The sequence below is a fragment of the Chiloscyllium plagiosum genome, chromosome 3, assembly GCF_004010195.1.
Source record: "Chiloscyllium plagiosum isolate BGI_BamShark_2017 chromosome 3, ASM401019v2, whole genome shotgun sequence".
Lineage (NCBI taxonomy): Eukaryota > Metazoa > Chordata > Chondrichthyes > Orectolobiformes > Hemiscylliidae > Chiloscyllium > Chiloscyllium plagiosum.
Genome location: NC_057712.1, coordinates 79,166,384 through 79,180,110, shown reverse-complemented (window position 1 = coordinate 79,180,110; position 13,727 = coordinate 79,166,384). Strand labels below are relative to the sequence as shown.

Here is a 13,727-nt window from a genome sequence, read left to right as displayed (position 1 = left end):
CCCTACCTTTTATCTTAACCTGCTTGGCACACTTTCCTCACTCCTGAAGAAGGGCTCATGCCCGAAACGTCGATTCTCCTGCTCCTTGGATGCCGCCTGACCTGCTGCGCTTTTCCAGCAACACATTTTCAGCTCTGATCTCCAGCATCTACAGTCCTCACTTTCTCCTTTTATATATTTTATCAACTTAACCCACAAATTTGAAATGCTATGTTCAAACTAAAGACTGGAGAAAACATTAACCACTTGTCTGAAACTCCACAAACAGCTGGTTCCCTTTTCCTGTTGTAAAGCAAGGGCTAATTCAAATCCGCTCCAATGAAACTAAAACTTTGGAATTCTGAGTTTTGTACAGTGCAGAGTCAACGGTTGAGGTGTCATTCTATATTTACACTGCAGCACACCAAGGACAGCAGGGTCAGAGACAGACTACTGTAAGCACAGGTCATGTTTGTGAACTGATCAACTGTGTTCCACAAAGCAGTTACTGTGTCTATTTTTTAAAATCTCTTCAATGTAGAGGCAGCCGTGTAGTGAGTATTGAATCAGCATGCTAAATTGAAACAAGTGGAAATAGGGCTTGGCCAATGAGAGAAAGTGAAAACACAGGGAAAGGGAGGAGGTGATTGTGGAGTGAGAAATATACCACAATATTTCCTACAGAATGCTGGGAGTGTGGAGGAATTTTTGATTGCTGACATCATGCAGGAAATGGCAGAAGATTATCCATTAAATGTGGCAACTGATGGAATGTAGGCTGTAGGCAAGGGATACCCTTATCAATGAGCTGGGAGAGGGAAGGCTGAGCAGAATTGCCTCAAGTAGAGCTGAAGTGGTGGGGCAAGTGCTTTAGTTGAGGAGAAGACATATCAGAAATGATAGCATGGAAGATTGCATTAACCATTGACACTTTGAATGCTTTGACAAAATCCCAGGCAATCATAATTTTCATTTCCTAGCATTTGTCACATGAGAGAAGAAACAAACTAGAGCAGGGGAGAAGTTGTTTGAAAACATGGGCAAATACTTAAAGGATGATTCCGAAAGTGGAAGAAAGGTAAGTAAGAGGAAGAGATTTACAGAGGATGCTTCATGAAGGCGCTGTTTCTAACAGACTGTAGCAAAACGTAGCATGAAGTGATAGGCATGACGTTTGTCAGTTGGTGCATATAATTAGATAAGCTCACAACAGGGGAATAGATCAAGGCCACAGAGATTTGAAGGATTGCTGCTTTAAATAAACTTAAAGGATCTAGGACCAGTGAGGACAAATTACTTAGAAAATTGAAAATATAGTTTGTTTAAACTAAACTATCAATGCAAGGTAATTGCCAATTCTAACTAACAGGCCACAAAACTGTGAAAAACAACACATTAATATGAAGTCCATTTTTTGACAACTTTACCATTTCATTATATGGTTTCCAATATAATGAAGCTGTAAAGTAAAATGTAAACTTGCGTTCAATCAACTTTTACGAATAGAAAACAAAGGTGCTTTTTTATGATTTTGCATTCAACTGCTCTGATATTTTATACGTAGGTTATTTACATTTATCGGAACCCAAAGGACGTGGTTGTGTCTTTGTATCACTTCCAAAATTACATCACCCTCTTAAAAACACCGTCAGGTTTTGGTGAATTTCTGGAAATGTTCATAGAAGGAAAAGGTAAATAATTAGCATTCATTTCATTGTGTATTTTAATCAATGGTATTACTTCTCTTCATTTTGTTATCAATTTTCAGTAAATTCTCAGTTCCATCAACAAATCATGTGGAAGGGCAAGACCATGGAAGGGTATTAAAGCTAGGAAGAGCATTTTAAAAGTCTCTATGTATAGTTTTTTTTCTGGTGGCCATATTGTTAAATGTGGGGAAATCTCCGTGGTCTGTAGGGAAGAACACCTGGGCTGCAAGTCTGCAAACATTTCTTTGATTTGCCCCATCCCTGTCAAGGTAACATTCAAACTCAAAGGATCTCGAGTTGCTGCCCTCTGTGCAACCAACCCAGGACTGGTGGTGCATAGCACCCATAGAAGGGAAGGCACCTGTGAATAAACAACATCTGACAGATGTCCAAAAGGAAATTTAGGTCTGATATTTACTAATTACAAAAACTATCAATTTTGTTTCCCATTTAATATGCAAATTCTTTCTTTAATAGTGATCTATGGCAGTTGGTTCGATCACATCCAGAACTGGTATGCCCACAGGAATGAATTCAACATCCTATTTATGTGCTATGAGGAAATGAAACTGGTAATAACTGATTTTTTTTTTATTGACCAACCTGCAAGAGCTAAGCTTCTCAGGTGAAGCAAGAAGTACCGATTTTGGGTTTTGTTTGTGACCTCCATTTCCTGGCAGTCTTCACTTTACTAGCCAGAAAATTGAACTTCTTAAAGTTGGTACATGCAGCTACAACATTCTCTTAGCATGACTGATTCCTTATTGTAAATCTCTCTCTAACTGGACCACTTTATGAAAGCAAATGACTATGGGAATGAAATATGCTTGGATGCAGAAAAGTCACACTCAGCCCTCTGAGCCTACCCCTGTCAATCAATACTATCATGCTGACCATCAAACTCAGTACCCTATTCTAACTTTCTCCCCAGACACTGTGATCATTTTAGCCCTAAGAACTGGCTACTTACTTTGGTATAGTGAGTGAAAATGTTTCCCGATCAATGTGATTTTTTGTTATTGTTGGTTTTTTTCAAAAATTGAACCCAATACTGATCCCTGCTCTGTGGAGGCAAATTGAACTTTACCTACTGGGTCTACTTGTTCCTCTTGGACTCACTGCACTTTGTCTGGGTTAAGTATGCACAGGATTTTGGAGCTTCAAAAGTATTGTAGAAGTGGTTGAAGCTTTGGCCTGAATTACTCTTACCATGTTTTGAAGTTAAGAAGAAAGCTGACTCCATCAAAGCTGTGCATATACAATTTGCTAACATCATGGAGTCTGTTACTATCCCTGAGCTGCCAACAATTAATAATATATTGACTATATTTGCATGTTATAGGATCTAAGGACATCGGTGCAAAAAATATGCAAATTTCTTGGGAAAGAGTTGGACAATGAAAAACTTGACACCATTGTGAAACACTGTACTTTTGAAATTATGAAAGTGAATCCGATGGCGAACTACGAAAATGTTGAAAGTAAAAGTGAAAATGGAGCATTTCTTAGAAAAGGTAAAAATTTGGAAATATAACAAAAACTACAGTTGCTGGATATCCAGAACAAAAGCAGATATTGCTGGAGGGACTCAGTGAGTCTGGCAGCATTTGTGGAGAGAAATCTTAGATTCAGTGATCCTTCTTCAGAAAGGGTTCAATTTTCACTGGAATACTCAAGGGGATGGAGACATTATTCTTTTGACAAGAAACTAAAGGGTTGGAAATGTCCTGCTGTTGTTGATTTCATTGTATCAAGAAGTAGACCTTATATTTTGCATAAATCAAATAGACTGTTAAAAATCACACAACACCAGGTTATAGTCCAACAGGTTTAACTAGAAGCACTAGCTTTCAGAGTGCCCCTCTGTCATCAGGTGGTTGTGGAGAAGGAGCAGCGCTCCGAAAGCTAGTGCTTCCAATTAAACCTGTTGGACTGTAACCTGGTGTGTGATTTCTAACTTTGTACACCCCAGTCCAATACCGGCATCCCCAAATCAAATAGAGTGGGAGGTATTTTGTACCTGAATCTATCCAAATTCATTTCTTGATCTGTATCTTCTCTAATAATCACTTGGACACTCACTGAATACATAACTCTAATAGTGAGCAATATTTGAGAACTATTGAAATTACACTAACCAATTTCCCGAGGGAACACCCCCAGTATGAGATTGGAAGTTAGGGCCCAAATTGCACAATGCACTGAATTGCTAATTACATGGTAGGAAATCTTGCTTTTCATTTTTGAGGTAATGCTGCATGCATGCAGTATTCACATTCACCTTTAACACAACCATGATAAAGAAGGATTGTGTGGACTGATTATTGAGTAAAAAAGCTTCTCTGATGTAACACAGCCCATATGCTATTTTGCTTTTAAAAGATTCTTTCAAGGCCTTTTGACCCAATAATCAGTCCACACAATCCTTCTTTCTCATAAAAATAAACTGAAAGAACTGTAGATGCTGTAAACCAGAAGCAAAATTCTGACAAAGGGTCACTTGACCCGAAACGTTAAACCTGATTCCTTTCCACAAATCCTGCCAGACCTGCTGAACTTTTCAAGCAACTTCTGATTTGTTCCTTTTCTCTTTTCATTCACTTTTCATTCCGTCCATTTTTTAAAAAAAAATGAAATTTCTCTTTGCATTGCAATTGGAGAGCCTGCCTCTGTTGAGAAGAGAAATGGACTAACTTTGTAACAGGAACACACTGCACCTTTAGACTCAAAGATGTGCCTAAGAGTGGAATGTTTGGATCAGCTTGTCCTGAAGGATTTGGGCTAAGTCTCATTTGGCTAAGTCTCTGGTCCCAAAGATAAGAGGCCTCTGTTAAAGTTCCTTCCTGCCAACACCCACCCGCCCAACCACTTCTCCCACCCCAACCTCTCACCTCACCATATCCAGTCAACTAACCAGTCCCAGAATCAGCACTATTCTCATATTCCCTATGGTATCATTTAGCCAAGAGTCTGTACCGTGTCTTGCCACTGTTATTCTTAAGTTGTATGTAGCTGAGATTTGGTGGTGAATATTTTGCCCTCCTTTGTTTCCTTGCCTAATTTGTGTGGGGTTGTGAAGGAAAAGAAAAGTTCTTAATGCTGTCACCTATGGCCAAATTTGGGAGCATTGAAGTCAGCACAATAAGAGAGTAAGTCTTGTAGACATTCTGGATCCACTTAACATTCAGATGATATCCAGTCACAGAAACATTTTGCATTATTGGCCATTAAGAAACTACAGTTCATGGTGTCCACACTCTGTGGGGAGTGACATTGAGTCTATGCCTTTTGGTCAAGCCTTTACACAGGGGTGCAGTGTAGTATCTATGATTGACCCAGAACATATAAATTGCAGAGAAAGACCTTGATCCTGAAGCCAGATGATATTTACAACCTCCGTCAGAGGAAAAGTGTATCTTGCAGAATGGACACAATAAAAGTTGTGTAAAATGCCAATGATTATGAATGGTGCTAAAATGATATCTTCCAAAGGCGAGTGAGTTTCCAATTTATGCATTTTTGTGCTGCAGACTCTGATGGTTTTTACACCAACATTCACAGAACACAACCAAAATTCCACTCTTCACAAATTTAGGTTTCTTTCTTATTTTTATGGAATTGTCCATATTATTTATTTCATTCTGATTTCATTTCATAATTCCAAAAGTTGAATCATCTCATCTTTTTTTTCAGGGATAATTGGAGATTGGAAAACTCATTTTACTGTGGCCCAGTCAGAGATGTTTGACAAGCTATTTGAAGAAAGAATGAAAGACTTCCCTTTGAAGTTCATCTGGGATGGCAAATAACTAGACCTCAATATCTAGATTGGCCTGTGATGTGTACCTATTAATTTTTTTGACATTGTTAAATAAAAACCCTATTACTTTTATAGAAAAGCAAACTGGTAGATTGTTGTACGTGGAAATGAATATATATTTAAAAGTAATGAATTTGGAGATCTACAGGGGATGGGCTGGAGAATCAGGTGAGCTGGGCAGCTCTTTTGGGAGCTGGTACAGACATGATGGGTTGATTGACTCCCTTGGTACTGTAAACCTCTATGATTCAATTATTTTATTTATCTGAACCTTAACCATAAACACTTAACCTGTGATATTAGTCACCCTGTTTCCAGTCATTGTTGATCTAGCCTTGTGTTCCGGATTTTTTTGTCTCATTCATTTTTCTAAACTTCCTCTTCTGTGAAAGCCTTCCTTTTGTATAAATATTTCCGAAGTGCACATACTACATTGAATTCATCTACCTGACCTATTTACATCCCATCAGTTCTAATCCCTTCACTTGCTGCTATTAATTCTTGATGATCAGGTCCTAATGTGTTTTGGGAATTCAGTTCCTGTTTTTCTAATAACTTTTCTTGTAACCCCATTCGAAGAGATGGTATTAATAATAGGCTGAATTTTTACCAAATTTTGTCTAAGTGTCATTTTCATTGAGTTAATAAAATTCCTGTCTCGTGAGGCCAAACAGATTTTCTTACAATATTGTCACAAACTTTCCTCATTAACTACCCCAATTATCTGATACTCGCTGTATTCTACTGATCGCCACTTGCTGGATATTCTGGATTACACTAACAATCTTGTGCAATCTTTATATTGCCATTGCTCAACAAGGTAGGGGCTGGCATTTTGAGGCTTCCCTGATGACTGTATCCCCTTCCAGAGGGCATGGCAGATGAGAGGAATTATCGCTGCTATTTGCTGAAAGGGTCCTCAACATCCTGCTGGATAGGGTGATCCAGAGAAGTGACCACCAGAGGAGGCCACAACACCAGATCCTGTCTGATCCAGAGTGGACCGACATTACCAACAGGATCAGTCTGGTTTCAACCATCCAGCAAGATGCCCAGCAGTATAACAATAAGGTCAATGACCTACTCCACTCTGTCAGGGTTAAGTGCCTCTGTTTTCCCTCTGTTACTTCACATTCACTATCCTTGCTGCTGCACCCACGTCCCAACAGGGCTCATGTTACAACTCTCTCTCTTTTGCATGCAACATCTTCCCTCACTCACTCTCACCTAACCCAGCCCCCAGTCTACTAACCCTGCACATCCTCTGCTTTTCCTACATAGATTGAACACACACCATGTCCAAATTAAACTCGCAGAGCAGCTGCTAACTTCCATAAAGCAAAACTCTCTTCCTAAAATCTACATCTTTACACGTTTGTTCTGTTCCCATCCTATTATTACAAGGCAAGGTTGAGGGTTAACTCTAAGGTGACCATCTTTGAAATATTGTTCACAAATATGTCTCCTTTAAAATTCTTTTGCAGAGATCAGGTCTTTCCTTTTTACCTTCCTCTGATCTAGTTCCAATGACTGGCTTTTACAATCTTTCCCTTGTCCTCACACATGAGAGATGACGCAAAACTGAAATAAGGCCCAAGATAGATTGATGATTAGGACTTTGAAGAAGAGATGCTCTAAGCACCACTCAAGCTATTCAAGGAAACCAGCCATTTCTTCCCAGCCTCCACTTGAAATTGTCATTTAAAAAGAGGGAGGAAGTAAACATATTTATCATGAGCAAGGAGTTTTCCCATTAGGTTCCATGCTCCTACTCAATTCATTTCCCTGCATTATGTCATCTTTTAATTGTACTGAAATGCTGATAATGACCTAAACACAGAAAATGCTTCTCCTTATACCAGCAGTGAGAAACTGTCACCTATTTCTGAACTTGAATTGTCTGGTCAGAAACTGAACTGGCAATCCCAACCAGGAAATCAACGCTAAAATAGTAACATGAACCACCCACATAGCACAAATTAAAATAACATGAATACAAACAAAATCAAGCATATGTATTCAAGAAAAGGCCCAGCAACAATGATCTGATCAATAAACTGACAGTGGAAACGAACAAAAAACAAGTTTTATCAAAACTTGAAATGTTTGAATAAATGCTGAGGAAGGGGACTTTGTATCCAAAATGCTGAGTAATTTCAACCACTCACAGTTTGGGTCTTCGATGCCGCTCTGTGATAATATTTTCCCCGTCTGTCAGATGGTTCATGGTTATGTTATGGAGATTGTGCTGTCAGTGTTTCAATTTAATTAAGTTTTGAAGGTTAATCGGCTTTCAGATTCATGCCAGGATTTATAACACCATAAACCACGATCAGGCACATCTGATACCTTGCTGTCATTACCAGGTATTTCAAGTTCCATTCCAGAAACTTGAATACAAAACTGAGGACGACACTTCAGTATAACAGTAAGGGGTGTGATGTGCTGACAGTGGCTCTATCATTTGGGTAAAAAGTTTAACTGATGCTTCACTTTCAGTTTCAAAGTATAAGCTCCTACGGCAGCATTTAAAGAGGACCATAGACGTTCTGGTCAATACTTAGGCTGCCACTAACATCACTATAAGAGATAATCTGTTTGTTTTTGCACTGCTGCTTACTGGGGCTTGCCATGCACAAAATGCTTCCTTGTTTCATACACTACAACAGAGATTACACTTCAAAAGTACTTCACTGATTCAAAATGTTGGGGGTGAGGAGGATGATGTTTTTTTCTCATAAAGGGCTCTATTTAAATGTAATTTTTAAAAATAATTTGCAGGAATGATTTGAAAGATTAGTAAATCAGTTATTGCATAATAATTCATATATTTTATGCTTGCATTTATATGTCACTCATCATTTATGGCACTAAATCAAAACGTTGCTCAGGTAGCTAACAGGGAATAAGATGTGGCATGTGAACAAATATTGCAAGATATTGAAAAAAAAGTTACATATAATAGCATCAGTTAACTTCTAATTGTTGTCCTGATATACTGTATGTTTATTTTTTTCTGGACATTTAAATAAATCAGATGACTCATACTTATGTGGTAGAGATTGTGTCGTCAGTGTTTCAATTTTGTTAAATTTTGAAGAAGAATCGGCTTTCAGTTTCTTGCCAGGAGTTATAGCAACATAAACCTTGATCAGGCACATCTATCTTGCTGTTATTACCAGGTATTTCATAAATATATGCACAGATTTTTCCTTCTACCAATACAATATCGTCTCTCCACATGTTTCCATTTTTCACAATCCTCCACTTGTACAAATTACATGAAGGTTATTTCATCTTAATGAATACAATCTTCACAATGCTTACATAAAAAGTGATAGTTTCCAACAGAATCTATACTAAGAAGTCTGGGGGAAATGTTTATTTTGTTAATGGCCTATTTATGTTTAAGAGTGAAGTGGACGTGGGTCAATACCACACAGAGAAAGCAATTGACTTATTGTTGGTTGTCCACCTACATTCATTTTGATCTCAACTTAGTGGATCATAGCTCCCATTGGTAAAGGGAAGGGGAGATAACTTTTACATGGCAATAAGAAGTTTCTATTCTAGGTAATCCACCTAGTAACACCAGTATTTAAGAAGTTCAAGCAAGATTGAATATAACTGAATTCTCATGAAATAGGGTTGATGGTTCAGAATCTTTTTCTTAGAATTGAAATGTACGAGGTGGAAAGTTCAAAGGAGATGTGAGGGGCAAGTTTTTTACACAGCGAGTGTATGAGTCTGGAACGTGCTGCTGGGGTGGTGGTGGAAGCAGATACGGTAGGGGCGTTTAAGGGACTATCAGATAAGCACATGGATATGCAAGGAGTGGAAAGATATGGACCAGAGACAGGAAGAAAGGATTAGTTTAATTTGACATCATGTTCGGCACAACATCGTAGGCCGAATGACCTGTTCCTGTGCTGTGCTGTTCTATGTTCTATAAAATGGTTCACCTGGTCAGGTTTCACCTCCTACACTTTAAGCATTTGCAAAAGAAACCAGCTTGGTTACAAAGGAGTCAATTTTTAAAAATTATAAAGATGTACTTTATTCATAAAAAGAATTAAGTACATAGAAAGCCCCAGTTCTGTACAAACTTTGCAGAGAGAAAACAAAACCGTTGGGACTTGATGTTTCTCAGAGTTCCCAACAGTCACATTTTCTACTCATGCAGGAAATTATTTCCATTCCTTTAGAGGTAGTGAGGGGGGGGGGCACGGATTTAGGCTGTGATCTTTCTCCACTCTTTAGTGCATCCTTCAGCTTTAGTGCATCCTTCAGCACACCATCCTGGACTGTGAAGTGTGCCAGTCTGCAACACTCGGTCGAGACCAGCTCTTTACACTGGAAGATCAACATGTTTCAAGCAGACCAAAGAGAATGTGTCACTGAATCAGTGGTCCTCCACGAGCAGCTGATGTTTGTCTCAGTGTGTGTCCTGCGTCATGGAGCTGCTAGGAACAGTTAGGGCTGCTCACAGCTGAGGATTAACATTCAAAGGCTGAAAGTTCAATGGTTCTTAGTTAACATCAAATCACTGAGGAAGATTTTTAGATAAAACAGCAGACTCCCATAGTCTGATGCTTGAAGTTAAAGTAGAGGTCGCAGTAATGGTAGCCTGTGTAACAGGATTTCATTATCCAAGGTAATGAAATGAAAACAATACAAAGGGTCTTGTGAAATACATACAACAAGGTCCTGTTGAATGAGATGTCAAAATGCAGCAGCTGCTTTCACAGTGTCTGTTTATTAAGAAACATCCTGCAGAAATACTGTTTTAATGCTCCTTTTTCAGGCTGTTCCAAAGTTAGCTATTGATCAACAGAGTCACTCCATCTCTCTCCAGATCTTCCTTGCAAAAGCCCATTCCAGAAGGAGAAGTATAACTGTCTCTTTACCACTGCAGCCACTTGGAGGGCAGAGGGCAGTGTTAGAGAGAATCCAAACATGAGTGAAAGATCTAACAGGAATTGCCCTTCTTACCAGCAGCCAAGCGGTGTCTTGGTGCTTCTTGGAAAATTCTGGTGATGAGGCATTCTGCCAAATGGCTTTGACAGTCTACTCAGGGACCCACCCAACAGAATCCACCTTTCCCTTTTCCTGCAGGGTCTTGACTATGCCACATGCTGACCAGTGCCTGATGATCTTGCAGTCAAAGATGTTTTCCTATGCAATTTTTTCCATGAGGGACAGGAGACATGAATGGCCCTACTACTTAGAGTGGTCCACTGCGACCAGGCCAGTCCCATCCTTCGCAACATTGGGGGTAGGTAAAACCTCAGTACGTAGTGACATTTGGTGTTTGTGTACTGAGATCTATGCACAACTTCAAAAAAAGGACAGTGATGCTGCAAGGAAGAAAGTCTAGTAAGGAAATATATCTATCCCCCTGAAAGACCGATATTTAAGTAGTAAAGGTATCAAATCTGAAGTGAACACAGTTGAGACATTGGAGCAAATTACTGCAGATGCTGGAATCTATACTAAAAACAAAAGATGCTGGAGGTCACAGTGGGTCAGACAACATCTATGGAGACACAGCAAGCTAATGTTTTGAGTCTAGGTGACTCTTCATCAAAGCCAAAGTGAAATATGCGGGAGGGCCTCTTCTGGAATACTGTGTCCAGTTCTGGTCGCCCAGTTCTTGGAAGGATATTATCAAACTGGAGAGGGGTCAGAAAAGGTTTACCAGAATGTTGTCAAATTTGGAAGTTTGAGTTATAAAGAAAGGCTGGATATGCTGGGATTTTGTTCACTGGAGCTTAGGCGGTTGACAGGCAATCTGAAAGAAGTTTATAAAATAATGAGGTGTATAGATAGAGTAAAAGGTAGTTGTCTTTTCCCTAGGATGGAGGATTGCAAGACTGGGGTGGTGGTGGGAGGGTACCGGGGACATTTTTAAGGTGAGAGGAGAGAGATTTTAAAAAGATATGAGGCAAAGTTTTGACAGGGAGAGTGGTTCACATATGGAATGAACGTCCTGAGAAAGTGGTGGATGCAGATACAATTACAATGTTTAAAAGACATTTGGATAGATACATAAAGAGGAAAGGTTTGGAAGGATATGGGCCAAGAGCAGGCAGGTGGGACTAGTTTAGTTTGGGATTATGTTCGTCATGGACTGATTGGACCGAAGGGTCTGTTTCTGTGCTGCATGATTCTCTGTCTCTATGACTATGACTCTAATGGCAGAACAACATCCTGCCAGATTTGAAAGTACGGACAGACCCATTGGGATGGGGGGAAGGGAGAGCAGACATAATAACAGAATGTAGCAAGGTAAAGGAAAGGGAAGAAATGGATGTTGGTATACAATTTGAAAGTGTTAAGCTCAATATTAAGTCCAGAAGGTTGTAATGTGCTGTCCCCTCCACACTTCACTTCAGCTCTGATGAAGAGTCATCCATAGTCAAAGCGTTACCTTGCTCTCGCTCCATGGATGCTGTCTGACCTGCTGTGATAGCTAGCATTTGATGTTTTCAGTATTGCTGTGATATATTTTAAATTATAAAACATATCTTTTTGTAAAAACAATGAAGGGTTATAATTTAGACATACTTTTCAATCTACTGTTTTTGAATCAGTATTAGAGTCATAGAGTCATAGAGATGTACAGCACGGAAACAGACCCTTCGATCCAACTTGTCCATGCCGACCAGATATCCCAACCCAATCTAGTCCCAATTGTGAGCACCCGGCCCACATCCCTCCAAACCCTTCCTGTTCATCTACCCATCCAGGTATCTTTTAAATGTTGCACTTGTACTAGCCTCCACCACTTCCTCTGGCAGCTCATTCCATACACTTAAGCCCCTCTGCCTGAAAAGGTTGCCCCTTAGGTCTCTTTTCTATCTTACACCTCTCACCCTAAACCTATGCCCTCTAGTTCAGGAGTTCCCCACCCCAAGGAAAAGACTTTGTCTATTTATCCTATTCATTCCCCTCATAATTTTGTAAACCTCTATATGGTCACCCCTCGGCCTCCGACACTCCAGGGAAAACAGCCCCAGCCTATTCAACCTCTCCCTGTACCTCAAATCCTACAACCCTGACAAGATCCTTGTAAATCTTTTCTGAACCTTTCAAGTTTCACAACATCTTTCTGCTAGGAAGGAAACCAGAAGTGCATGTGATATTCCAACAGTGGCCTAACCAATGTCCTGTACAGTTGCAACATGACCTCCCAACTCCAATACTCAATACTCTGACCAATAAAGGAAAGCATACCAAAAGTCTTCTTCACTATCCTATCTACTTGCCACTCTACTTTGAAGGAGCAATGAATCTGCACTCCAAGGTCTCTTTGTTCAGCAACACTCCCTAGAACCTTACCATTAAGTGTATAAGTCCTGCTAAGATTTGCTTTTCCAAAATGCAGCACCTCTCATCCATCTGAATTAAACCCCCATTGGCCCATCTGGTCAAGACGCTGTTGCAATCTGAGGTAACCCTCTTAGCTGTCCACTACATGCCCAATTTTGGTGTCATCTGCAAACTTACTAACTATACTTCTTATGCTCACATCCAAATCATTAATATACATGACTAAAAGTAGTGGACCCAGCACCGATCCTTGTGGCACTCCAATGGTAACAGGCCTCCAGTCTGAAAAACAAACCCTCCAAACCACCCTCTGTCTTCTACCTTTGAGCCATTTCTGTATCCAAATGGCTAGTTTTCCCTGTGTTCCGTGAAATCTAACCTTGCTCACTGGTCTCCCATGAGAAAACTTGTTGAACGCCTTCCTGTAATCCATATAGATCACATCTACCACTCTGCCCTCATCAATTCTCTTTGTTACTTCTTCAAAAAACTCAATCAAGTTTGTGATTTTCCATGCACAAAGCCATGTTGACGATCTCTAATTAGTCCTTGCCTTTCCAAATACATGTACATCCTCTCCCTCAGGATTCCCTCCAACAACTTGCCCACCACCGCGTCAGGCTCACAGGTCTATAGTTCCCTGGCTTGTCCTTACCACCCTTCTTAAAGAGTGGCACCACGTTAACCAACCTCCAATCTTCCGGCACCTCACCTATGGCTATCAATGATACAAATATCTCAGCAAGAGGCCCAGCAATCACTTCCCTAGCTTCCAACAGGTTTCTAGGGTACACTTGATCAGGTTCTGGGGATTTATCCACGTTTATGCGTTTCAAGACATCCAGCACTTCCTCCTCTGTAATATGGAAATTTTGCAAGATGTCACC

At 39.9% G+C, this 13,727-nt stretch overlaps 1 protein-coding gene across 3 annotated transcripts in view; it reads left to right on the top strand.

Moving 5' to 3' along the window:
* The window catches only part of LOC122546148 (amine sulfotransferase-like), a 45,982-nt gene extending 37,416 nt beyond the window's left edge, over positions 1–8,566 (top strand). For all 3 annotated transcript variants that reach the window (XM_043684974.1, XM_043684964.1, XM_043684969.1), the window contains exons 4-7: positions 1,544–1,670; positions 2,166–2,260; positions 3,031–3,202; positions 5,382–8,566. In XM_043684974.1, coding sequence (XP_043540909.1) covers positions 1,544–1,670; positions 2,166–2,260; positions 3,031–3,202; positions 5,382–5,497 — 510 coding nt within the window. In that variant the 3' untranslated portion in view covers positions 5,498–8,566. The remainder of the gene's footprint in view (positions 1–1,543; positions 1,671–2,165; positions 2,261–3,030; positions 3,203–5,381) is intronic.
* The last annotated feature ends 5,161 nt before the right edge of the window (positions 8,567–13,727 follow it).